Source organism: Equus przewalskii, chromosome 6 (assembly GCF_037783145.1).
Source record: "Equus przewalskii isolate Varuska chromosome 6, EquPr2, whole genome shotgun sequence".
Lineage (NCBI taxonomy): Eukaryota > Metazoa > Chordata > Mammalia > Perissodactyla > Equidae > Equus > Equus przewalskii.
Window position 1 is genome coordinate 83,396,422 of NC_091836.1, and position 27,679 is coordinate 83,424,100.

The 27,679-nt window shown below is 39.8% G+C and overlaps 1 protein-coding gene across 3 annotated transcripts in view; it reads left to right on the top strand.

The window, feature by feature from the left end:
- Nucleotides 1-1,814: 1,814 nt before the first annotated feature.
- Nucleotides 1,815-27,679, top strand: part of PDE3B (phosphodiesterase 3B) — a 184,412-nt gene continuing 158,547 nt past the window's right edge. For 2 of the 3 annotated variants that reach the window (XR_011541637.1, XM_070626410.1), the window contains exon 1: nucleotides 1,981-3,110. Coding sequence is in view for 2 of the 3 variants with exons in the window: in XM_070626410.1 (XP_070482511.1) it covers nucleotides 2,124-3,110 (987 nt within the window). In the remaining variant the exon portion in view is untranslated. Of the gene's footprint in view, nucleotides 3,111-27,679 lie in introns of all 3 variants that reach the window. The other variant, XM_008530690.2, reaches the window with a different exon arrangement.

Consider the following 27,679-nt stretch of genomic DNA (forward strand, 5'->3'; position numbering starts at 1 on the left):
ATCAAAATTAAATAGCTTCATTTTCCAATTGAGAAGAACGAGGCCTGTAAAAGTTATGCGACTTGGTTAATGCCAGGGCATGAATGTCTGGGCCAGGACTAGAACCTATGACGTGGATTTTCAGTCCACTACTATTTCCATTACTATGCCCATCCTACCTCAGATGACAACCCAAGGTTTAAAAGCAACAACAACTTTAATCTGAATTTGCTCTAACTTTCAAATCACTTTATTATTTCCCATGAGAATTTGTAATGGACATTTCAGTAATGTTGGTGCTAGCTTTGTCTTGCTCTTCTGTACAAGCTCAAAATGTATCCATTCCTACTTTAATCTTTGACCAGTAGTGATGAATTCTATGCATATCATTTAAAAAATGTATTTGCTGAGTTCTATTGAAATGGGCCTTTTCAAAAAATTTCAGTTGTCATGGTGGAAATAAGACCCCATGGATTTTTACCTTTTAGGGCATTTGAGTAATCAATTTGAAAACTCTATTAAATATTTTTTTCCTTTATCTAAGAGACAGAAAAGGAATGGGAATTCTGTTTTTTTTTTTTTTCATCTTGGTCAAATTCTTGTGCTAACTTCTCAGTGATTTCTGCTATGTATGTGAACTATGACCATCTACGAAAATGGTCTGTTTTAGGTCATGGCTGTGGGCAGAGATTAATTGGTGAAAAATGGGCCTGTTTGTGGGATTTACCACACAGTAAGGTTTCTCATCTCCCTGGAAAAATGTGGAATTAGCTCTTTGAGAAATGCAGGCCTGTCAGGAGGTTGAAGGGAGAGTTTCGGTGGAGGGAAACACAGTTCACTCTCTAAGGCAGTTATGATTGGTGAGATTCCAGAGCAGTTCCTTTGGTTCAGCAAAGTTCTTCCCGCTTTCAAGTCAGTCTTTCCTACAAGTTGCTAGTTTCACCAGTAATTCACAGATAGTATCTTATTTGGCTTCTTTCAAGGCGAACTGATCCAAACTGGGCAATGGTCTTGGAGGGGACTCCTAATCCTCCCATACGCCCTCTCCAGAACACGCTGTTACGGCGGAAAAGCCTTCAATGTGGGAAGAACTTTGCACTGCAGATTTTCTATGCTTGTTGAGGGGGATACGGGCGTGAACCAGTGGGTGCGTATGGCAAGGGTGTGAAGCAGAGGATGGCCTGTTAGTTCCCCGCCTGTGAAGATGGTTCTCGAGGAGGACAAACTCGTTGGATGCTCCCAGAGAGCACTCCACGTGCACGCTCCTTCCTAAGAACCACTGCAAAGATCCTGGGCCTGCTGTGTGGCCCAAGGATCCACGTCGCTTTGAGGACAGACACACAGCGATTAGGGTTTCTTCGCCATGCCCATGGTGGTTGCCGCCCTTACCAGATCACAGCTCGGCTCGGATAGTCCAAGGGCCCACCTTGAACCGGGAGGAGGTTAGAGGCAGGACCTGCCGCTCATCTTCCCTACTACGCACTCCCCTTGGGGACCGCAAACACCCTCTTTCCCCAAGACCCCAGCGATGCCCTGTCAAAGCCTGGCTGGGTGTCTGTGACTTACTCCCAAAGGGAACCTGAGCGCCCGGGGTCCCAGACGGCGGGCTTGGCCCCTCCCATCCGGAGAGGACCCCGGCCGCCCTCGCGCCGCGCTCTCCCCGCCCGGGCGCGCTCGGTCGCCGGGGTCCCGGCTGGGGCGGGCGGGCTGCGGCGCCGGCTGCAGCGGGACGGGGCGCGGGCGCGCGGGCGGCGGGCGGGGCGCGCGCCCGGCCGGGGCAGCCGCGAGGGAGGAGCGCCGCCCGCCCGCCGCTCGCGCGCCCAACGGACCAGGCTGGGGCCGTGAGGTAACTGTTGCAGCCCGCGGGAGCAGGCAGGCGACGCCGCGTCTCCCGTCCCGAGAGGTGTCCGAGGGAAAAGGAGGGGGCGGCCGAAGCGGTCCCGGAGAGAAGCCCCTGCCGCCCCTGTCCTCAGCCGGCATGTCGCGGAGCCCGCCGCTCCTCCGCCCGCGCGGCGGGGACCCCGGGCCGCGGCGGCGGGCACAGCCCTGACGTGCTGGGACACGGGGGCGCCCCGAAAGCGGCGGCGAGGGGCGAGGGAGCGCGAGCGGGCCGAGCCGAGCCCGCGGCCACCCCGGTCCGGGCCATGAGGAGGGACGAGCGAGACGCGAAAGCCATGCGGTGCCCGCCGCCGCCGGACAGGGCCGGCTCGCCCCCCGAGAGCCTGAGGAACGGCTACGTGAAGAGCTGCGTGAGCCCCCTGCGGCAGGACCCCCCGCGCGGCTTCTTCTTCCACCTCTGCCGCCTCTGCAACGTGGAGCTGCTGCTGCCGCCGCCGGCCTCCCCCCTGCAGCCGCGGCGCCGCTCCCCCTTCTCCCGGGCGCGCCTCTCGCTGGGCGCCCTGGCCGCCTTTGTCCTCGCCCTGCTGCTCGGCTCGGGGCTCGAGGGCTGGGCTGCCGGCGCCGCCCGGCTGCGGACCCTGCTGAGCGTCTGCTCGCTCAGCCTCAGCCCCCTCTTCAGCATCGCCTGTGCCTTCTTCTTCCTCACCTGCTTCCTGACCCGGACCAAGCGCGGCCCCGGCCCGGGCCCGGGCCCGGGCGGCGGCGGCGGCGCCTGGTGGCTGCTGGCGCTGCCCGCCTGCTGTTACCTGGGGGACTTCTTGGTGTGGCAGTGCTGGTCGTGGTCCTGGGGGCCCGGAGAGGCGGGGGCCCCGGCCCCGCACACGCCCCCGGCGGTGGCGGGCAGGTTGCTCTGGGTGCTGGGCTGCGTGGGCTTGCTGACGCTCGCGCGCCCGCTGCGGCTCCGGCACAGCATCCTGGTGCTGCTCTTCTCCAGCTGCGTCTGGTGGGTCTCCTTCACCAGCCTCGGGGCGCTGCCCTCAGCCCTCAGGCCGCTGCTCTCCTGCCTGGCGGGCGGCACCGGCTGCCTGCTGGCCTTGGGGTTGGATCACTTCTTTCAAATCAGGGAAGCGCCTCATCATCCTCGGCTGTCCAGCACCGCGGAGGAAAAAGTGCCTGTGATCAGACCCCGGAGGAGGTCCAGCTGCGTGTCGTTCGGAGAAACTTCGGCCAGTTACTATGGCAGCTCCAAAATGTTCAGGAGACCTTCGTTGCCTTGCATTTCCAGAGAACAGGTATGTTACCAGAAAGCGAGGTTTGCTAAGGAAGCGCTGCGGTTTTCTCCCTTCAGTTCTGCCAGTTGAATTAGCGTATTTGAAAGCATGTTAACTTCCAGGGTGGAAAAAAAAGTTTTACTCTGGAAGGAACTCCTAAAATACAGGAAGATTTTTTTAAAATGCAGAAGCACCTTTTATTTTTGGATAGAAATGAAATAGCAGTCTAATAATATTGTACTTCTTAAAGACTTTGTTTATGCAGTAGATGAGTTCTTAGAAGACTGAAGTGAATTATTTGCGGTTTAATAGCTTGATTACTCCCACTGTGGCATACTCTGATGTATATCTTTTTGGTGCCATTTATCTGTTGCTCTTGTAGTGGTGATGTTTCTCCAAAGATAACATACAGCCATTAGAATGAGTGAATATATGTATACACATACACTATGTGAATTTTAATCAGTGTGGTTTTATTATTGTTGATAAGAGAAGGAATTTGAGATCTTATAGTGAACAGTGATGAGCTTTGGAACTTAGACTTGTTAGTTTAGATGAAAAGAAATAATTGGAATAGTTGGAATATTATATATATGTTATATATATATATGTTAGTATTATAATAGTTGGAAATAATTTTTAAGAGATTTCCTCCCAAATTTCAGCAGGATAGGCTAATATAATCATTTACAAACTAACTCATGGTCGTGTATATTTGTTGCACAGTTAGGAAAATGTTGTAAGAATTTAACCCTTAAGTTTAGTACTGTCTGGAAAGAAGCGAAAAGCATTTCCAATTTTTTTTTTCCCTGTAGGTGTACATGTTTTTGTTTTTAAGAAATTGAGATCTTCATCAGGGAACAAGCTTCTATCTTTATGTAGCCTAGGGAAATCTCACCTGTTCTACATCACCAAGAAGCTCAGCAAGTATAGCTGCTATTCACTGAGCATTTGCTAAGTGTAAAACACTTACATATATTGTCTCACATCCTCACAAGAGCCTGGTATATAGTAGGTGACATTAACCTCAATTTAGAGATGAGCAAATTGAGGCTTATAGAGGTTACCCAACTTCACACATCTTGTAAGTGGCAGTGCTGGGATTTGAAGCTAGATTTTTCAGTTTTCAGTGCTGTGTTCTAAGTAACTAAAAGATGAGTGTAGAAGTTTTGTTTAAGTAGAAGAGTAGGGGTCTATATCATTGGTTTTCAGACTTTTTGATTAATGACGTATTTTACACTGGGACTCAGTATATTTGAAACAAAAGTTTCTTGTTCTTGTTACATCTGATGCTCTCTTCAAAATAATCTACAAGCTGCTACCTTGATTTTATGACATGTTTAACACTGATCTGTGGTGTTCTGATGAGACTACACTTTGCTTCTTGAAAAGTTTTCAGAGGCTGCTTCTGTGGTCTGTAGTTATTGGCCAAATTCTTGAAAAAATTGTTTAAAAAATGTGCCTTTTGTTTTCTCAGTTTACTGCCAGTGCTAATAGACAATGCTTAGTTAAGTGTGTATCAGGAGAAACACTGTTGTGAGAAGATTCACTGGAGAGCAAAATAATAGCAGCTGTTTTCATAGCATGGCATAGCATTTGACGTTTGACTATATGTGAATAGAATGCATTTTTTAACACTGGAAAAGTGTTTTAGCATAGTCTCATAACATTTGTAGATAATTTTCCTGAATTTAACAGCATTACACTTTAACGTATTCTAATTGTAATCTGTTGGTGTGGTCAATTATGGCTCGTCTCTGGTAAATTGAAAATTCCTGGTCTTCTTAATCCTAGTCTGGTGCTCTTTCCATCACAACAACCTCTTTCAATTTTTAACTAGGTGCAGTGTTATGCTAGGTAGCATATTTGTATTTGTATGAGAGGAAAATACAATTTGTGCTTTTTAAAAAGGGCATATTGTCTTAGTGCAGAAAACTCTTATTCACATTTTGCTATGAATACGAACTTATTTGGGGGCTTAAAATATATGCTAATAGTTCAAGGGTTTATACATGGTTCTTAATGTTCAGCGTCGTGAAATAATACTACTTTGGCATTACTAGAAATTACTAGATATTTTTAAGTTAGTAGAGATTGTAATAAGAATTTTTACTTATGCTTGTTCCTGAAGTTTAACTTTGGCTCTGTGGTTTCGTTTGTGTGTATATTATGTTAAAGAAATTAAGAGGAAACCAGTATTTTTATGGAAGTAAAGGATCAAAAGATTTTCTCATTTTCAAAGTGCTAAATTTTGTATATGACAATTGTAAAGTCACTTTCTTGTTTCAGAAAGGGAAGGAAGACAAAAAGATTGTGGATAGAACCTGACATAGGGGAAAATGTCCTGGGTTCATAGGCAGAGGATTAAGGGGAGAGTCTTGGCTCTACCATGTAATCTTGGAAAAGTCAGTGAAGCTGAGACTCAGCAGCCCCTCAAAGCAGCGGATCCCAGAAGATGAATTCTGTAATACGTCCCAATTCTAGAATTTCTTTCTTTTAGTTTATACTTTTTGTAAGGTATAAATAAAAGTATATATAAGATGTCACAAATTAGTAGTTCTTGAAGTTTTATTTAAATGTTGAACGTTGATACTGCTAAACTATGTTTTCCAAAGTGTAATAATTGGGAAAAATGAACAAATATTCTGTATTTTTTGAGTAGAGAACTTTTAAAAAGTATATGTGGATTCATTTTGGATCGATAAGAAAATTATTATACTTTCATTTCCTTAAGAATTTAAATGTTTTTACTAACATCCTTGAAAAACAATTGAAAACTCACATCAGTATAAATGTTTTTAATTGTGTGACAGTAGATTTAAAGTAATTTTTGACTTTTGGGATGTAATGTTAGGTACTGTGTTGAAAAGTAATGGCATATGTTTGTAAAACACTTGATTTTCATAATTAGCTTTATAGTGTTTGATGTAAGTGCTATGTATGTGTCAGTTCTTAACTAAGGGTTTTTTGTTGTTTTTAGCAAAGCATTTAGAGATTTAAAGTTTAAATCTAGTTGCTGACTGTATTCTGCCTTGGTGGGTTAATGGAAAGAAGCACTAAATTTGTAGTATGTTTGCCAGGAGTCAACTGAAACAAATGGGAAGCTTAAAAAACAAACAAACAGCTGATTAGAAGCTTTGACCAGAATTGAACAAATTACATTTTTATGCCATTTTAGTTGTATATTCTACAATGTAGTTTTCAGCTTTTCAACCAGACCATTTTGTATGTGATAGACTAGGTAAATACGAAGTTTTGAAAAGTGTAAGTTAGTATGTGAGGTATTTTTCTATACCGAAAATGCTAAGTGCTTTCTAAATGGTTAGGTAAATATTTAAAAATTCTGTGGCCTTAAAGCCCATAAATATTATTTAAAGTCTTAATTTTATTTGAGAAAGGTATACACATGTAGTAGGAAGGTTTCTAAAAAAGATTTTAAAGTTAGTGATCATTTACCCCCTTAAGGAATTTGCAAGGCGTACCCCACTGTGAATTTCTTTGAGTCCTGTGGTATTTGTGAAATTTATTTTATAGTTTTAGTAAGTTACTGTTTTAGTCTAACTTCATGTTAATATTTTATAGTAAAATATCAGCTTATGTAATAATTTTATGCTGTATTCTATAAATATTGTATGTACTCTGCCATCAGAGTTATCTTTCAAAAACAGATTTGATCAAGTCATTCGATGTTTAAAAATCTCCCATGGCTTTTCAGTGTCCACAGGATAAAGTTCACGCTCTTGACCCTTGTTGCAAAGTTGACGGACTCTTAGCCTTTTTTGTTTTGTTTTGTTTTTAAAAAAGCCATCTGGGACTTAATGGAGCACCCCCTCCTCACATCCATCCTTGGGTCTGGCTATTTGAGGACTGCTCGTTGTTATTGACTTAAAGGTTTCTTTTTCTTTTGCTTTTACCATTCACACTGGCTGAAATCTCCTTTAAGGAACAAATAAAATTAAGAAATCTTTGGGCAGTACAGTCATACTCAAATTAGTGTATAAGCTGAGAAAAAACTTCATTATAGCAGGGTTGGCCATATTTAAAAATGAAAATTGATGTATTATGTGAAGCAGTGATAATGTGTGATAGAATATTTTCTTTATATTGCATGAAATAGTAACACCTCTGTAGTTTGTTTTCCCACACTGAGTGGAAGTTATATAGGGCCAACAATAAGTAAAACTATAAAGTTTGTTTTCATTGTCTTCAGACTTTTTATCCTCTTCAGTAGCAGAGATTCTTTCCTTTTTCCCTTTCAGTTACCGAGTCAGCCTGTTTCCCTAGCACTTTCTCCTGCCTTCCTATACCCCATCCAAGGCAGGAAGAGTCTATACTTGCTGAAAAAGTTTATTTCAACATAAATATATTTGTACAGATATAGAAGAGATAGAAGAGATTTAGACTTTATCTAATTGAAATCTGCTCATTTTATAGAAGGGAAAGAAATTCAACTCCAGAGAGATAAAAGTATTGTCTCTAGGTTGTGCTGAGAGATTGGGTTACAGGTCTTGACCCCTAGTCTACCTATACTTTCCATAAAGAGCATAGGTACCTGCAGTCATAGTTTCCCAAAACTGTGCTTAATTTTGCCATCTATCTCCCATTATATAAGTGATTGACGCTGGTTAGAGGAGTTTGAAAGTAGTGGTAGGAGAGAGATAGGAGGGGCTCTTGAAATCACGTAGTTCACAATGACGTTGAAGATAAACTTGGTACCTGATGTGGTTACTGCAGAGTGACTTCTCAGGATGCAGCTGGTCTCAAACTTAAGTGCCTTCAGAGGCCAGCCACATAACACATTTATGTTATATGTTGAGGAAGGAGGGGAGGGTAAGAGGGATGGAAATGAACTGGCTATTACCTACTTTGCCTAAGAGCATTCAGTTTAAACAGAACAATCTGAGCAACTATGTTAGCCAAACAAAACTTTAGTAGGAGAGCTGGGTTCTGTCTGTGGGTAGTTCCTGACAGTTTGTAACATTGGGTTATTTACAAGCTGACCCATGTTTATTTAAGTGATTGTTAGAAGCCTGTTTTTAGAACTTGGGGCAGAGGAGTATATTTCCCACTGTCTTTCTCTTTTACAACCTAGAACTTTCCCTCCAATATTTATTTACCTAGCAGGTATCTTATCTTTATAGATTTTCTCTTCTTCATCAGCTAGAGTACATTATTTGGCTACTTCTTCCTTACACTGCATACAACTTGCAGACAGCATATTTAAAAAATTTATAGTTAGCATTTAAATTTGTATCTTAGGAATACCATACATAAAAGAATGTATATATGTATGTTTTTATATGGTTTAAGGAAGAAAAGAAAAAAAATCACGTACTCACCGCTTATTTCCTTTGTCTTTTGCATCCCCTTCTCTCTGCTCCAGAGGCAACACATCTATCCTGATTTTTTTTCTATTCATTCCCTTGCTTATCTTTATAAGTCCCATGAATGTATTCTTAATAGTTGAAATAATATGTTGTTAATGTTGCCTGCTTTTGAACCTTAAGAATATAGAATGATGCTATATGAATTATTCTGTAGTTTTCTTTTTGCTTGACATTTTCTGAGATTCATTCATATTGATGTGGATAGTTCTGGTTCATTTTTTCAATGCTATATAGTATTTCATTGTATGACCATAGTAAAACTATGTGTCCATTCTACTGTTCATAGACTCTTGGGTAGTTTTCATTTTTTTGCTATTGGGTACAATGCTGCTGTGAAAATTCTTGTAATTGTCTCCTGGTGTATGTGTGCATCTAGAACTAGAATTGCTGAGTTGCAAGGTAGGCTCATATTCAACTTTATGATGTATGGGAGGCAGAGTAATGGTGCCCCAAAGATATCCACATTCTAATCCCTGGGATTTGTGAATTTGCTACCTTACATGGCAAAAGGGACTTTGTAGATGGGATTAAGTTAAGGACCTTGAGATGGGGAGATTATTCAGGGTTATGTGAGTAGACCCAGTATAATCACAAGAGTCCTTACAAAGTGGAAGAAGGAGGCAGAAGAGATCAGAGAAGGAGATGGGGCGATTAAAGTAGGGTTGGAATAATACAATGTGAGAAAGACTCACTCAACCCCTCTTTGGCTTTGACAATGGGGAAAGAAGGCCAGGAGCCAAATAAAGCAGGCAGCCTCTAGAAGCCGGAAAAGACGAGGAAGCGGACTTTTCCCGAAAGTCCTCAGAAAGTAACGACCACCTTCAGTGAGACCTGTCAGACTTCTGACCCACAGAACTGTAAGAGAATAAATTTGTGTTGTTTTATGCCACTGAGTTTGCAGTAATTTGTTGCAGGAATGTATTGGTTTCCATTAACTGCTGTAACAGTTTGCATGAGTTGCTGTAACAAAGTACCACAAACTGGATGGCTTAAATGACAGAAATTCACTGTCTCAGTGTTCTGGGGCCTAGAAGTCAAAGATCAAGGTGTCCTCAGGGTTGGTTCCTTCTGAGGGCTCTGAGGAAGAGTCTGTTCCATGCCTGTCTCCCAGCCTCTGGTGGTTTGCTGGCGGTCTTTGGCATTCCTCAGCTTGAGGATGCGTCACCCTGTCTTTGCCTTCTGCTTCACATGGCACTCTCTCTCAGTCTCTTCACATTGTCTTCACTCTGCCTGTCTGTGTCCCAATTTCCTCATTTTTTTTTAAAAGATTTTATTTTTCCTTTTTCTCCCAAAGTCCCCTGGTATATAGTTGTGCATTTTTAGTTGTGGGTCCTTCTAGTTGTGGCATGTGGGATGCTGCCTCAGCATAGCCTGATGAGCAGTGCCATGTCTGCGCCCAGGATTCAAACCGGCAAAACCCTGGGCCGCTGCAGCAGAGTGTGCGAACTCAACCACTCGGCCACGGGGCCAGCCCCCAATTTCCTCATTTTATGAGGACCCAGTCATATTCTATAAGGGCCTACCCTAATGACCCTATTTTAATTTAATCACATCTGTGAAGACCCTATTTCCAAATAAAGTCACATTCTGAGGTACTGAGGGTTAGGACTTCAACATATCTTTTTTGAGGGACCCTTCAATCCATACAAGTAGCCATAGAAAACATAGACACTATGTTTTTCAAAATCGTACCATTTATACTTTTGCTAGCAGTGAATAAGAATGCCCTCAAACCAATGATTCCTATTTACTGACTTTAATTTTTATTAGTCTGGTGGGGGTGAAATGGTATTTCTCTGTGGTTTTAATTTGCCTTTTCCTAATTGCTAGTAAGGCTGAAGTTTTTTTATGTTATGGTCTACGTTTCTTCTTCAGGGATTACCTGTTCATGTCTTTTGCCCTTTTAAAAATTGGGTGGTTCATTTTTCCTTAATAATTCATGAGTTCTTTATATATCCTAGACATCAATCTTTTCTTGCTTATTTGGGTTGCAGATATCTTCTTTCAGTTTATATGGTGTCTTTTGATAACTGAGGTTCTTATTTTAATGTTGTCAAGTTTACCGACCTTTTCCTTTAATGGTAAGACTCTTTGAGTCTTGTTTACAAAACCCTTCCCTGTTGGAAGTCATGAAATAGACTCCTATATGGTCTTTTTAAGGTTTTGAAGTTTTGCCTTTCAAATGTTTTTTATCCACCTAGAATTGATTTATATGTGTGACATGATGTAGAGATTTAATCTCTTTTTTTTTTTTGCTGAGGACAGTTCGCCCTGAGCTAACATCTGTTGCCACTCTACCTCTTTTTACTTGGGTCTTCCTCTATTTTGTATGTAGATCACTGCCACAACATGGCTGCTAACAAGTGGTGTAGGTCTGTGCCCAGGTACCGAACCTGGGCTGCTAAAGCAGAGTGTGTCAAACTTAACCCCTAGGCCACGGGGCCAGCCTGTCTAATCTCATTTTTTGTCCGTGTGGGCATCCAGTTACATCAATACAATTTGTTGAAAAGTTTATTCTCCATTTATCAGTAGTGCTGCCTCTGTTATATGTGTGAGTTTCAGTGTATGTCTGAGTCTGCATCTGGGCTCTCTGTTATGTTTCCTTGGTTAGTTTATGCTCCCTATGTTAATACCACATGCTTTATAGTAAGGGTATATATGGTAAGTCCCCTCATCTTGTTATTCTTCTTCAAGAAAGTGTTGGTTATATTTGGACCTTTGGTTTTCAATATAAATTTTAGATTAAGCTTTTCAAGTTCCACAAAAAATCCTGTTTGGATTTTGATTGGCATTACATTAAATCCTTTAAACAGTTTAGAGAGGAATTTGCTTTTGATTGAAAGTTTTAAGTTTTTCTAGGTATTTATTTAATGTAACTTTTCAAATTTATTTTCTTAGTTCGTAATATTTTTTTTTGTTTAATCTGTGTAGCATCTGCATTTATGTCCTTTTTTCATTCTAATACATTTGTATCTTTTTTCTTGGTTTCTCAATCAACCTTGCTAGAAGATTATTTGTTTTTTAATCTTTTCAAAAAACCAGGTTTCAGATTGGTACAGGTTTTCTATTTTATTTATATCAGCTCTTACCTTTATTATTTCTTTTTTTTGTTTCTTTGAGTTTATTTTCTTGCTCTTTTTCTAACTTTGTAATTGGGATGCTAAGTGTGGTAATTTTGAGCTTTTCCAGTGTATGCATTTAGGATTATACATTTCTCTCTAAATATTGCTTCAGTTGAATCTCATGAGTTTTGATGTGTAGATTGTTATTGTTCACTCGTAAGCTTTTTCTAATTTTTGTTTTGATTTCCCTTTTGACTAATAAGTTGTTTAGAAATAAAAAAAAATTTCTAATATGCAGGTTTTAAAAATTATTTTGTTGATTTCTGATTTAATTGCCATGTGGGCAAAGAATGTGGCCTAACATATGTTCAGTTTTCATAAATGTTCTCTGTGCTTGAAAATAATGTATGGTTTTCAATTGTTAGGTACAGTGTTTGTTAGTTGTCTGGTAGATAAAGTTTGTAAAATGTCCTTGTCACATCTTCTGTGTCCTTACTGACTTTTTTTATCTTCTTGACCCATCAGTAACTGGAGAGAGTGTTAAGAATCTCGTTTTGCTGGTGGACTTGTCAACTTTCCCCCGTAGTTTGCAGCTTGCTTCTTGTGTTTGTGAGTATGTGTGTGGAGAATAGAACTTTTCAGATTGGATGGAATTACTTATCAGTGGAACAACAAAAAAGATGCATGAGAAATAGCACATTTCAAATGTCTGAAGAGTCATTTTAGGAAAGTAATGAAATATTAGTTTGATCAGCATTAACGTATATTTATGAATTACCTTTTATATGTACCAAGCCCTGGAGATACTAAGATGACAAGCACAGGGTCTGTTTTGCCAGGAGTTCACACTCTAGTGGAAAGAGAAAATGTAAATAAGTAATTACAGTTCAGTATGGTAAGTGATATATCAGAAGTATAGGCAAGGTACCATGGGAGCATTATGGAAAGAACAACTAACCCTTTCCAAGAGGAGAGTCAGAAAGCCTTCAAAGGGGCCAGCCCCGTGGCCGAGTGGTTAAGTTCGTGTGCTCTGCTTTGGCAGCCCAGGGTTTTGCCAGTTTGAATCCTGGGCGCGGACATGGCACTGCTCGTCAAGCCATGCTGAGGTGGCATCCCACATGCCACAGCTAGAAGGACCCACAACTAAAAATACACAGCTATGTACCAGGGGGCTTTGGGAGAAAAAAGGAAAAATAAAGTCTTTAAAAAAAAAAAAAGCCTTCAAAAAGTATGTAACAATTGAACTTTTATCTTCAAATAAAGTTTCTTACTGAAATAAAACAGATAAAAAGTGAATTAAAAAATTTTACTTCTATCACTTTAAAAAGAATTTTTCAGAGTTATTCTAGCATAATCTCTACCTTACTCTAAATATATATGGAGGTAAATGCTTCTTATCAACTGAGAGACCAAAAATTCACAGAAAACGTACTGAGCCAAATGAGGCAAATTGTTCACCTTCAGTCACCAATCAATACTAATAACCAAAAAAGATGCTTAAATTCTCTACCCGAAATGTCAATATCAGTGGTGAAAATAATACAGGTGATAAAAGAAAGTAACCCAGGATCAGGAAAGAAGGACTATTATGAGATATAATAATTATCAAGTGCTATGTACTAGTCTCAACAACTATGTGAAGTAGGAATTGGGATCCTGTTTGGCAGCTGGAAACTAAGGCAGAAAGATGAATTAACTAGCCCCAAATCACTTAGCTGGTACATAGGAAACACCATAATATGCTAAGTGCTGTTTCCAGCACATAGTAAGCTCCTAAGAACTCTCCCAATTGAAACAACTAAACTACAGGTTTAAACATTTTAGAATATCTTTTGAAAGGAATCACTAAGTAAGAAAAATCTCAGATACCAAAAAAATAAGTGAAAGTAATGTGCGGGGGAGAATTTTCCCTTCTTCCCTTCTAGGTTCTTTGAGTGGTCTAATAATTAAGTTGATGTCAGACAGATTAACAGGAGAAAATCAAATTCAATTTTGTATATATAGGAGCCCCATATAAAAATATGAGACTCAAAGAAGTGACCAAAGAGGAAGATTTTATTACTTTTAGACAAAGAAACAATATATTTGTGAAGAATTGGCAAGATAAAGGGATTTGGGCTTGGAGTAGTAAATTGGTGAAGAAGTAACAAGGTTTGTTTATACAGCCTTCTTGGCCCTAAGTTCCCCATCTCTGATGATAGGGATGCCTTCTATTCTCCTGGTACAGGAGGGATACCTTTCACAAAGGATATTTGTCTCCTGCTTTCAAGGGGGGCACAAATAGGGGTCAGAGTGTCCTTCTTGCACTGGCTGTTTCTCAAGTATTGTTTTTTTTTGGTGAGGAAGATTGGCCCTGAGCTAATGTCTGCTGCCACTCTTCTTCCTCCTTTTGCTTGAGGAAGACTGTTGCTGAATCAACATCCATGCCAGTCTTCCCCCACCTTGTGTGTGGGACTCTGCCACAGCATTGCTTGTTGAGTGATGTGTAGGTCCATGCCCAGTGGCCAAACCTGCAAACCCCAGGCTGCTGAAGCAGGGCACACGAACCCAACTACTCTGCCACTGGGCCAGCCTTCAAGTATCTTGAATTTAAACTCATCAGTATGCCAAAGTGGCATAGTTTTGGGTGGCATATTCTGCTCCTTCGGTAAGAATCCTGAGAGGCAAGCAAACACTAAAACCAGCTTTCATTTGAAGAGTTTCTGACCACCCTTAGAGACCTTGAACATTTCCTTCTGTTAGATATGGCTAGACTCAAGAGAGAAGACCTAGAGTCTGTCCATCCAAAGTCAGGAATCTGGTAGGAAACCTCTATATAAAGCTAAGACCCCAAAGTGCTACTCCCTCAATGTAAGGGTAAATGGGAAATAAATATGGCCATGAAGATGGGATGTCCATCTTGACCTTGGCACAAAGGAGTTGGGAGAGGGATAAAATAAATCTCCCCTGGAAATGAAGAACCACACGAGGGATCTCATAAAGTTTTTTTTGTTTTTATTGTGGTAAAATATACATAACAAAATTTACCATATTAACCGTTTGTGGGGGTGTGTGTGTGAGAGGAAGACTGGCCCTGAGCTAACATCCGTGCCAGTCTTCCTCTATTTTATGTGGGACACCACCACAGTGTGGCTTGATGAGCATGCTAGGTCTGTGCCTGGGATCCGAATCCGTGAACCCCAGGCCACCGAAGTGGAACGCGTGAACTTAACCACTACGCCACTGGACTGGCCCCATATTAACCATTTTTAAGTATACAGTTTAGTGGTGTTATGTACATTCACATTGCTTTGCAACCATCACCACCATTCATCTCTAGAACTTTTTTACATTCCCAAACTGAAACTCCACACCAGTTAAAGAATAACTCCCCCCACCTGCTGGTAACTGCCATTCTGTTTTGTTTCTATGAATTTGACTACTTTAGATAGCTCCTGCAAGCGGAATCATAGAGTATTTATCTTTTTGTTACTGACTTATTTCACTTATCCTAATCATCATTGGAATTTTGATAGTTAGTGCATTGAATCCATAGATTGCTTTGAGTAGTATTGACATCTTAACAATATTAAGTCTTACAATCCATTAATATGAGATGTCTTTTGTTTATTTGTGTTGTAATTTCTTTCAGCAGTGTTTTGTGATTTTCAGTGTACAAGTCTTTCATCTCTGTGGTTAAGTTTATTCCTAAGTATTATTTTTGATGCTATTATAAATGGAATTGTTTCTTAATTTCATTTTTTGAGTTGTTCATTGTTAATATATAGAAATGCAACTGATTCATATGTGTTGATTTTGTATTCTGCAGCCTTCCTGAATTTGTTTGTTCTAACAGTTTTCTTGTGGAATCTTTAGAGTCCTCATTTAGTTAAACAAATTTCTTTATTAAGACTTTATTTTTTTAGAGCAAAGTTCACAGCAAAATTGAGGGGAAAGTATAGAGATTTCCTATATCCCCTTTGCCCCCACACCTGCATAGCCTCCTCTCTCATTATCAGCATTCCCTACCAGACTGTTACATTTTTTACAATTGATGAGCCTACATTGATAAGTCATAGTCACCCAAAGTTCAAGGTTCACATTATGTTTCACTCTTTTTTTTTTTTTCCTTGAGGAAGACTCACCCTGAGCTAACGTCTGTTGCCAAGCTTCCTCTCTTTTGTATGTGGGTTGCTGCCAAAGCATGGCTGACAAGTGGGGTAGGTCACTGCCTGGGATCTGAACCTGGCCTGCCGAAGCAGAGCTGGCAAACTTAACCACTAGGCACGGGGCTGACCTCCAAGTTTTCATTCTTGGTGGTGTACATTCTATGGATTTAAGCAAATGTGTAATGACATGTGTCCATCATTATAGTATTGAAAAAGTACTTTCACTGCCCCAAAAATCCTCTGTGCTCTGTGTGTTCATCCCTTCCCCCACCCCAACGTCTGATAACCACTGATCTTTTTACTGTCTCCATAGTCTTGCCTTTTCCAGATGTCATATAGTTGGAGTCATAGAATACTCATTTAGTTTTTTATCTAAATTAACACCACGTACATGGACTGAGAAACCTCAATTGAAAAATGTAAAGTGGTCCCAGGTAACTGTTAGGGATAAATTCAGATTCTCTAAGGGCTCAAACAATTCCCACAGATAAAATCCCAAGGAAATTGAGCAGAGCATAGTAAAAAAATCCAAAAAACATGCAAGGAAACAAGGCACTATGAGTAAAAACCTGCAGAAAAAAGTATACAGTAAAGGGGCTGGCCCCGTGGCCAAGTGGTTAAGTTCGTGTGCTCCGCTGCAGGCGGCCCAGTGTTTCGTTGGTTCGAATCCTGGGCGCGGACATGGCACTACTCATCAAACCATGCTGAGGCAGCGTCCCACATGCCACAACTAGAAGGACCCACAACGAAGAATATACAACTGTGTACCGGGGGGCTTTGGGGAGAAGAAGGAAAAAAATAAAATCTTTAAAAAAAAAAAAGTATACAGTAAAAAACACATCTACAAAGGCTTCAGAGGTTGGAACTATCATATGTCAAATATAAAAAATATGTTTAATATGCTTAAAGAAATAAAATGGAAGCTTGGGAAAATGATTGGGGAACAGAAGATTAAAAGAACAATCATACAGATTTGAAAAGTAGAACTCCCAAAGATGAAAGAATTAAGCACAAATTAAAAACCCAGTGCACAAATTAAATAGCAGTTGAGAGAGAGAATTTGTGAACCAGAAGATAGATCCAAAGAGATTGCCCATGATGTTCTGCAGAGAGAAAAAGATAGAAATTAAAGAGAGACTGAAAAACTTGGAGAATAAGGAGAAAACGTTTATCATGGATTTAATTGAAGTTTCAAAAGGAGATTAAAAAAATGGAGAACGGGCGCTATTTGAAGAGATGGTGGCTGTAAAGTAGGATTTTATAGAACTGATGAAAAATACCAAATGATATCCAGAAAGCCCACTGGATCCCAAGCAGAATAGATGAAAAGAAATCTACCCCTAGACACGTCATTGCAAAATTCTGAACACACACAAAAAAGGATGAGTACTAAAAGAAGTCAGAGAGAAAAGAGAAATTATCTACAAAAAATGAATGGCACTTATACTGACTTATTAATAGCAACAGTGGAAGCCATAAAGCAGTAAATGTCATCTTTCATGTGCTGAGGGAAAACAACTGTCAAACTAGAAATCAATGCCCAGCAAAACTACCATTCTAGAAAGAGAGCAAACTAAGGCTATTTCTTTTTTATTTTTAAAGATTTTGTTTTTTTCCTTTTTGTCCCCAAAGCCCCCTGTTACATAGTTGTATATTCTTCGTTGTGGGTCCTTCTAGTTGTGGCATATGGGACGCTGCCTCAGTGTGGTTTGATGAGTAGTGCCATGTCCGCGCCCAGGATTCGAACCAACGAAACACTGGGCTGCCTGCAGCGGAGCATGCGAACTTAACCACTCGGCCACGGGGCCAGCCCCAAACTAAGACTATTTCTGACCAGGAAAAATTGAGAGGTTTTACCATCAAAAGTACATATAGTTCAGGCAGAAAGAATAACTGAAATCAAGAAGGAATGCTAATAATAAGTAGGTAAAATTATGCAGCTGCGATTTTATAAAACATTACTGACAGTGCCTAATTTGTGAGAGGAGAGCAAGACAGAACTAAAACACTAGAAAACAATAACATTTACGTTGGAAGAAAAATCAGAATAGTCAGATTATGAGAGTAGTGGAAGTGGAGAGAAGGAGGTATGAAAATATTTCATATTCATATTTTCATATGGAGAAAGAGGTCTGACGATATTTCAATCTGGGTATCTGCAAGGTTTGTGGTATCATTAGCTAACCCAGGGAATATGGGGAAAGGAGCTGGTTTGGGAGAAATGATAAAGAGCTTGGTTTTATTGATTAATACATGTTATTTTCTCGTATGTATGCTTGCTATCTCTAAATGAGATGTAAGCTCCCTGAGAACAAAGATCAAACATTTCTATTTTGTATTTCTCATAGTACATTTTGGAGTTCACAGTGGATATCTGTGTTGTATTTACTCTTGTTATTTCTCATAATAGTTCCACGTTAACCTTGAGTGAAGGAAAGAACTATAGTGGAGGGGCCAGCCTCCTAGCCGAGTGGTTAAGTTTGCGTGCTCCGCTTCAGTGGCCCAGGGTTTCACCGGTTTGGATCCTGGGCATGGACATGGCACCGCTCATCAGGCCATGTTGAGGTGGCGTCCCACATGCCACAACAGAAGGACTCACAACTAAGTAAAATATACAACTATATACTGAAGGGTTTTGGGTAGGAAAAAAAAAAAGATTGACAACATTGTTAGCTCAGGTACCAATTTAAAAACAAAAAAAAGAACTATAGTGGAGACGAGTCCCAATTTTCTACTGTCTTTGGTATTCTCATTAACAATAAGCCACGTTGTGCAATGGTGAAGCCAGACTGCTTGAGTTTAAATGGCATCTCTGCCACTTACGGGATATTGTGCAAGTTGTTTAACTTCTCTGTACCTCAGTTTCCCCAGGTGTAAACTGTGGGTAATAGCAGCATCTGTCTCACTGATGTGAGATGTTGTTGTGAGGATTAAATGAGTTAATAACCTGTAAAGTTCTTGGAACAGTGTGTGGTACCTGGCAGGCTCTCAGTAGGTTAGTTGTTGGTGGTGTTATTATTAAAATTTTCATCCTCAAGTTACTTGGTAGTTTATGCCAAATTTCTCTAAAATCAGTGGTGAGGGTAATTGAAGTTTAGTTCTTTCAGTCAATCCTTTTTTGCCCTAATACTTCTCTTGTAGTCTGTATCAAATAAAAAAGCTTTGCATAACAGATTATATGGGGGAAATTCTTTCAGCAGTTGTCAGTATTAGGACAACAAAGAAAAGATTTAGTTGTTGTTAGTGCTGACTAGTTGATTCTGACTCCTGGCGACCCTGTGTACAGCAGAGCAGAGCCCTGCCTGCTCTTTCTGCAGAGCTTTGCTGCTATTCATAGGCTTTTCATGGCCAATTGTTTTGGAAGTAGGTGGTCAGGTTTTTCTTCTCAATCTACCTAGTCTTGAAACTCTGCGGAAACCTGTCTCCCATGAGTGAACCTGCTGATATTTAAAATACCAGTGGCACAGCTTTCAGCATCACAGCAACACGCAGCCATCATTGTATCGCACTGGGCAGAGGGTGGTGAGGTTCCCCGACGGGAAACGAACCTGGGCCATGGTGGGGAGGGTGCCGAATCTTAAGTACTAGACCACCAAAAGAAAAGATATAAGTGATGATTTTAAAAGCTATTAAGAGGGTAATTGGGATTTCTTGTCTTCTGAAGTTTCAGTGTTGAAGGTTAAGAACTTTCGGTCTACCAGACAAAGAATTTGTCAGCTACTGTAACCATAACTTAATTGTTTCTTAAACTTCTTGTTCCAGTTTGTCGCTTTGGAATTGGAGGTGCACTAGAACTTCAAGCAAAAGCCCTTGCCCGTAATTCTTGCTTTGTAGTTCACTGTCTGCTAAGCGTGTTGACAGCTATGCAGCCCCTCCCTAGGGATGGTAAGAGGAAGACAAGAGATGAGGGAACCGAAGGAAGAAAAACAGTATGCAAAAAAGTGACTCCTCCAGCCCTCTTACTCCAGTCAGTATTAGGCACCACACTTTACTGCTTCTTCTCTTGAGTGCTTTGTTCCACTTTTTAGATAAAGGTCCCTGAAGAGCTTCCACTACTTAAATGGTAACAGTTTAGAGCAGACAAAAATAATTATGGATATGAATTTTTGCAAATATATGGGGAAATATTTTTACTAGGGGAAAAATGCCTACACACACATTAGCAAACACCAATATTTATCATTATGTAAGTCATTTTATTGTTTGCTTTTGTTTTAAAAATTAGCACCATATATGATTAGCTTTACTATCTGAAAATTTATCCCTTTAGCAAACATTGCTAAGATGTTCTGCTAGGAGCTGTGAGGACTATGAAGAAGAATCATGTAAGGCTATTACACTCAGGAGTTGAAGATAAAAGTGAAGATTTTATTTTAAATTAGAAGAAAAGACAATGTAATATTGTAGTCTCTGAGGGGGCTCAATAAATAACACCCATATTCCCTGGCCAAATTCTGAACAAACTGAGAAAAGAGCGACAAATGAGAGATCCAAATACCGCCTTTGTTCCTGATGAAGCTTATGTTGGAGCACATGGCTTACACATGCAGGTGGTTTTGCTTTCTAATACTGAACCCCAGAGTTAAATAGATGTACCCAGTCACAGGCAGGACAGGACCAGGAACGTCCTCCCTATTTGCCGGGAGAGCCTATCCGTAGAGGAGCACTGGGTAACTGCTTCCAGCCAGCAGGGAGGCTCCCGGGAGCAAACAGCAATGGGTAGAATTATGCTTATGTAATTCTTTAGGAGAAAAATAGTGAGGGGATTGAGAGAGGCCAGAAGTGTTTGGGGAAAGTTCCTCTTCATATAAACCATAGGATTGAGGAAAAGGCATTCAATATGAAAATAGAAAAAGCCATTTGTAATCCAGACACCTCTTACACGTATTTTACAAGTATTTTAAGTTTTGCATGTCCTTACTTGTGCAACTGTAGTTTTTGCATAGCTGCATGGCGTCCACATAATTTAAAAACTGAGGCTCAATTCTACCTTTCTTCATTTCTTTCTTTCCTGTCTTGACAAAATTGAGTCACTTCCTTCTCAGTTTGCATCTGTTATTACACATAACACTCAGTTGTTTTTGTGTTGACAGGTCTTTCTTACCTTTCTGTTCAGCAGTAATCTTCTCCAGCAGGGGAAGCTTGGTTTAGGTGAATGCCTGAGTGTATAGGTGAAGCTTGGAAGAATGTTCCAAGTTGGGAGAATGGAGACTAATGCTGGACATTGTGAGTAGGAGTTGCCCTTTTTTTTTTTTAAAAAAAGGAGGTGGCATACAGTGATGATTTGAGGTGACACTTGTAGTGATTCAGTAGATAAACAACTTCGACATTATTTTTTCAGATATGGCTTACAAAAAAACGCGTAAGATTTGGTTAAAAATTCCTAGGTGTTTGAATGATTATCAGTTACTAAGTGTTGATAGAACGCTTTCAATGCTTAGATGCACTTTTTTTTTTTTGTGAGGAAGATTGGCCCGAGCTAACATCTCTTGCCAATCTTCCTCTTATTGCTTGAGGAAGATTGTTGCTGAGCTAACATCTGTGCCAATCTTCCTCTAATTTATGTGGGATGCCGCCACATCGTGACTAGAAGCAGCGCTAGGTCTGTGTCTGTGATCTGAATCTGCAAACCCCGGGCCACAAAAGCAGAGCGTATGAACTTAACCACTACGTCACTGGCCTGGTCCAGATGCACTCTTTTTTTTAATTTCATGGGAGAACTTCCCATTCTTAATACAAATGTGCTAGTTTTTATAGTTCACCAAGGAGGAAGATGTAGTAAATTATTAGTCATAATTATCTAGCAAACTCTAGAAATGTGATTATTTTAAATTAAGTGCATTTTTTTGTCAGGTAACTGAGGTTTATCTTCTTACAAGTAATACCTTTTTAGTTTAAATATGTTTTTGCTGTGTTTCTCGCATGTTTACCTTTTCTTGCTTACTGAATAGATCTTGATGGAAATAATTCCTTATTTCCCTGATGAGTAAGTGTTGTCATTTTTAACACTGTTTGTCTTACTGTACCATGATATAGTGATGCCCTAAGTGGCTTATAAAGTCTCCTTACCATTCAGTACGTGATCTCAGACTTCTCTGTGTCTTGAATTTTTACCTGCTCTTTAGTAGTTATTTTCCTGCTTCTTGATGTTAGCTGTTATTTCTTACTGTTACCAATCTTTAACAGACTTTCCCTTTCCCAATTTGTTACTGATTATCAACAGTGGGTCAGGAAACTAGTTAACCAAATTAATTGGAATTGGCCGTAAAAATAAGAATAAAAAGGCCTGAAAATCATTCTCATGGATAAAGTGTATGGACTTTCTAACATCTGCTTTGACTTTGCAGAGGCCTTTGTTGCTTGTTTTGATAAAGAATCTCTGGATAAATGAGGTGTTAGCTATATTGATTCAACATGAGCAGCCAAACCTAGGTTTATTTTTCCCTTTCTTTTTTACTGAGGTATACTGTACATACCATAAAGTGAACAAACGTTAGGTATACAGTTCAACAAAATTTTACATACGTATACACCCCGTGTAATTACACTCAGATCAAAATAAGGAACATTTCCAGCACTCTTGTTGGCTCTGTCACCCTTCACTCTCAGCTGATAGCTCGCATGTGGAAATGTCCACAATTCTGACCTTTATCCTGATAGATTAGTTTTGCCTATTTTTGAACCTTTATGGAAATTTAAATTTGAGTTTCATATCATTTTCTTATACTGTGAAATATTACTCTTCAATTTTTGTGTTATTTTATGTTTTCCATTTATTCTTGAAACATTCATTTAGTGCCCACTATGGGCAAGAAATTAATGATTTGGGAGATTCAAAGGTGAATAAAACATACCTTGCCATCAAGAAACTTGGAGTCTAGTACAAGAAAAAAATTAAGTGCCGTAAAGGAGGTATAAACAAATACACAGAAGGCTTAGGGAAAGAGTAGTGCTGTGTCAGTGAGGGCCCTGCGGAAAACAGGTGATACACTCAAATGGGTAAACTTGGGAGAGTTTAAGAAGGGGTGATTTATAAAAGTGTGGGAAGGGTTAAGGGAAACCAGCATGGGATGATGAAGTGTGTGGTGAGAAAAGTGGGTAGCTGTTACAACCTTTAGACATCTAAGGGCAGAGATAGGGAGGTATTGTCAAGACGCAGAGGTTAGCTGTAAAGATAAATGTCCATTTGACAGAAGCTTTGGCTTCTGGAGTGGGATATTGCTAACTCAGGTGACTTTACCTGAGAGCTGGGGGCATAAATACTTGAGGTTCACCTGTCTTTCAGTCTCCTGCCGCTGTCTTCCATTTGCTGAATCCACCCAGAAGACAGAGCAAAGGAGACTGTTGATAGAGTCTGTTAAGGACAGCCTCCTAGGGACGTAGAACAGGGTGGTGAAGAGTGGAGAATGGATCTGGAGGGGTGAATGAAATATACCCAGCACGATTGGCTTTTTAAGGACACAGAAGACACCAATCTTTGCAGAATGGGACGAATGGCCACTTGGGAAGAGAAAATCATGTAAACAGAGGTAGAGGAGTATTAAAATAAAGAATGTGCTCAGAAATAGAAAGTATTTCAGTTTTGAGTATATGCTGAACAAAGAGGAAAAATAGGACATAAAAATGAAAAGATAGGTTAGTATTTGCAGAGCAATGCTAATCTTTATACTGCTTATCCTCTTATTATTAAGTCTTACTTAAGTGATCTGTGTGATTTGCACATCGTACAAATAGTAGAAGTCATTTAGAGAGTCATTTAGAGAGTGAATCTTACAGTTACGAATGTAGGATTTGCAGTTGGACTTTCTGTATTTGAATTCTGGCTCCAGAATTCACTTCGCAGCTTGATGACCTAGGCAAATTACCTAATCTGGGCTTCAGTTTTCTCGTTCATAAAATAGGCACCGTCATCATAACTTTATCGCAGAGCTGTTGTGAGCATTAAATGAGTGATTAATATAAAGTACTTAGCCCAGAGCCCAGCAGGCACTGTCAATACTAAATGTTACCTATTTTTCTTTTTTTAATAACGTGGGGGGATATAGCTGTCTTCAAATATTTGAAAGCCTGCCACATGAAATAAGGATTAAACTTCTTATTTTCATGAGAACTTTTGAGATCAGAACTAAGATCAATGTGTGTAAACAACAGACAGGCAGGTTTTGGATTAATACGTGAAAATCTTTCAATCATTTAAAATTGCTGAATCAGACTTGAGTAGTTTGTGAGATAATGATTTGCATGGCAAGGGGCGTGTTCCAGAAAAGACAGCGGGTGTTTAAAGTGTATTCATGCATCTGATCAACAAAAACTGGTTAAACTCTTCAGGATACCTTCCAACTATAACTTCATTCTCCAGGTCTGAAAATTGAAGCACTGGATGAAACACGTTTGATTCCTTTTCCCCTTTTCTGTTTGTTCCTCTTGACAAGGTCAATCCCCCTCCCCCACTGCTGCCTCCCTCATTATCCAGCTTAAATGTCATCTTTCTTTATTTAACAATATTTATTTATCCAAATGTGCCAGGTTTTGTTCTAGGTACTGGGATTAGTACTGTGAACAAGACACATAAGGTTCTTGTTCTGATGGAGCTTTAAAAAAAATTCTAGTACAGGTAAATAGAAAGTAAAAACAGTGAAATGACTTCAGCTAGTTCTAAGTACTGTGATGCATGAAGAAAGAAAAACAGAATAGTGAGATGAAGGCCTCCCTTATCCACAGAGCCTGGTGGTGGAGGTGGAGGTGCTCAGGGAAAGCCCCTCTGACGTAGGGACATTTTAACTGACATGAATGTTGAGAAGGAGCTGGTCGGGTAAGATCTGGGGGAAAAACATTTCTAGGCAGAAGGACTGGCAAAGGCACAGTCCCTGTGGTGGGAAAGAGCTTGGTGCCCTTGGGGGTTAGAAAGAAAGCTGGGTGGCCGGAGAGTGGTAGGAGAGGTAAGAAGAGTGGATCACGTGGGGCCTTGTAGGCCATGTTAACACTTGTATTTCATTCTAATTGCATTTTAATGGGAAGCCTTGGGACAATTTTATGATATAATTTATGTTTTAAAAAGATTATTCTGGCTTTTTTATGGGCTATTGGCAGGGAGTAGCTAGCATGGAAGCAGGAAGATCTGTGGCTGTTGCTCTCGTTCAAGTGGGAGATAATAGTGGCTTCGGCTATCTCAGGGGCCTTTCTTTCCTCCTCTTCTCCCCATCCCTCATTGAGCCCTTGGATAGAAGGTCCTTTTTTTTCTTTAGTAGTTATAGTGTTTTGTATACACTACTACTACTGTTAAAGTATCTTTACATTGTATTTTAGTTAGGTATGTGATTGCCTTCCTCCTTGGATGCTGAGTTCCTTAAGCATATGGCCCATGTCTTATCTATCTTTTGCATTCTTTACACTTAGTGCTGTAGGTAGCATTGTAGCACTGTTACTAATGTAGCACTTAATAAATGCCTATTAAGTGAATTCGTGAAAGCTGCCTTTATCTGAACTAAGGGCTTTCTCTAGCTATTATAAGTGGCACAGGAAAATTAGGTAACTGTAACAGTATAAGCTAGATTTGAGAGGAAATAAAAAGCATGCTTCCCCCAACTCAGAGAATCAATATAGTCTGTGTATAGTTAAGGAAAACCTACTAGCAAGAGAAAGTCTGCAACAAATATTAGGTTAATATTGTTCTTCATTAGGTAGAACTAAGGTTCTCAGAATCAGAGTTGAGGTTGAAAAGCTGCTTTACAACCTTTTAAGCCTTAAGTCTCTATTTCTGTTTCCAGGACTGTCTTCTTAAGAGGGGCCACCTTTTTTTCTGTTGGATGGTAAATTATCATCACTTTATTTTTCATTGTTTTTCCCCCTTTAAGATTGGCGCCTGAGCTAACAACTGTTGCCAATCTTCTTTTTTTTTTTTTCAATTCTTCTCCCCAAAGCTCCCCAGTACAAAGTTGTATACTCTGGTTGTGCTATGTGGGACACTGCCCCAGCATGGCCCAATGAGCAGTGCCATGTCTGCGCCCAGGATCTGAACCGGCAAAACCCTGGGCTGCCGAAGCAGAGTGCACGAACTTAACTGCTTGGCCATGGGGCTGGCCTTTATTTCTCATTTCTTATGAGCAATCATAATCTTTGGGGTTGTTCTGTTATAATCTTGATTCAAGATGTTTCCCTTCTTTTTAGATTTTGATTTCTAATTTTTCATTGCTAGTGTTTAGAAATATGATTGTTTTGTGTGTTGAACTTGTATCCTGTGACCTTGCCAAATTCACTTATTAGTTGTAGGAGTATTTTTTATAGATTTCCTTGAGATTTTCCTACATAAACAATACTGTTGTCTGTGAACAGTGACAGTTTTATTTCTTCCTTTCCAATCTGTATGCCTTTTGTTTCTTTTCTTGCCTTATTGCACTGGCTAGGACTTCCACTACTGTGGTGAATAAGAGTAGTGACAGTCAAATGTCTTTTCCTTGTTCCCAGCCTAGGGGGAAAGCATTCAGTCTTTCACCATTAAATATGATGTTGGCTGTAGCTTTCTTATAGATATTCTTTATTAGGTTAAGGAAGTTCCTTTCTATTCTTAGTTTGCTGAGAATTCAATGTTGTCAATTGTGTTTTCTGCATTAAGTGATATGATCATATATTATATATTTTTCTTTAGACTGTTAATATGGTGGATTACGTTGATTGATGTTTGAATATTGAACCAGCTGCATTGCTGGGACAAGTCTCACTTGGTTGTGGTGTATTATTTTTTTATATGTTGCTAGATTTGGCTTGTTAATATTTCGTTGAGGATTTTCGTGTCTGTGTTCATGAGGGATATGATCTGTAGTTTTCTTTTTGTACTGATTTTGTCTGACTTTAGGATCAGGGTAATGTTGGCCCCAAAATGCGTTGGAAGTATTCTCCCTTCTATTTTCAGAAGAGAGTACACTGGCCCCCCTTATCCACAGGGGATACATTCCAAGACCCCCAGTGGATGCCTAAGACTGCAGATAGTACCAAACCCTATATAACTATGTTTTTTCCTATATGTACATACCTATGATAAAGTTTAATTTATAAATTAGGCACAGTAAGAGAGTAACAACAACTACTAATAAAATAGGACAATTACAACAATATAGTGTAATAAAAGTTATGTGAATGTAGTCTCTCTGTCTCTCAAAATATCTTACTGTACTGTAATTGCTCTGCTTGTGATGACATGAGATGGTACAATGCCTACGTGATGAAATGAAGTGAGGTGAATGATGTAGGCATTGTGACGTAGTGCTAGTTTACTCTTGACCTGACCATACATCAGAAGGAGGATCACTGAGTCATGACAATGTTAATGTTTGGATGTGAGGAACAGATGATGTCTGCGATTGACGGTGGGTAACTGAAACTGTGGAAAGTGAAACTGAGGATAAATATGGGACTTGTATGTAGAATTGGCTTTATTTATTCTTTAAATGTTTGGTAGAATTTTTCAAAGATACCATCTGGGACTAGAAATTTCTTTTTTCTCTTTGGAAAGTTTTAGATTGTGTATTCAATTTACTTAATAATTGTAGGATTATTCAGAGTATCTATCTCATCATTGGTGAGCTTTGGTAGCTTGTAGTGTTCAAGGAATTGGTCCATTTCATCTGAGTTTTCTAATTTGTACACAAGGTATTGGTTGTCGTATTCTTTTGTTATGCTTTTAGTATCTGTGGGGTCTGTAGTGTGATATCCCTCTTCATTCCTGTTATTGGTAATTTGCAAGTTCTTTTTTTCTCTGTCAGTCTTGTTAGAGGTTTATCAAGTTTTAAAAAATCTTGGCAAAGAACCAGCTTAGCTTTCATTAATGTTCTCTGTTGTCACTTTCATTGATGACTTATATTATTATTATTACCTTTTTTTCTGCTTGCTTTAGATTTATTTTGTTCTTCTTGTTCTAGTTTGTTAAGGTAGAAGCTTAGATTATTGGTTTTAGATTTTTCTTCTTTTCTAATATAAGGATGTAATGTTTTCACCTT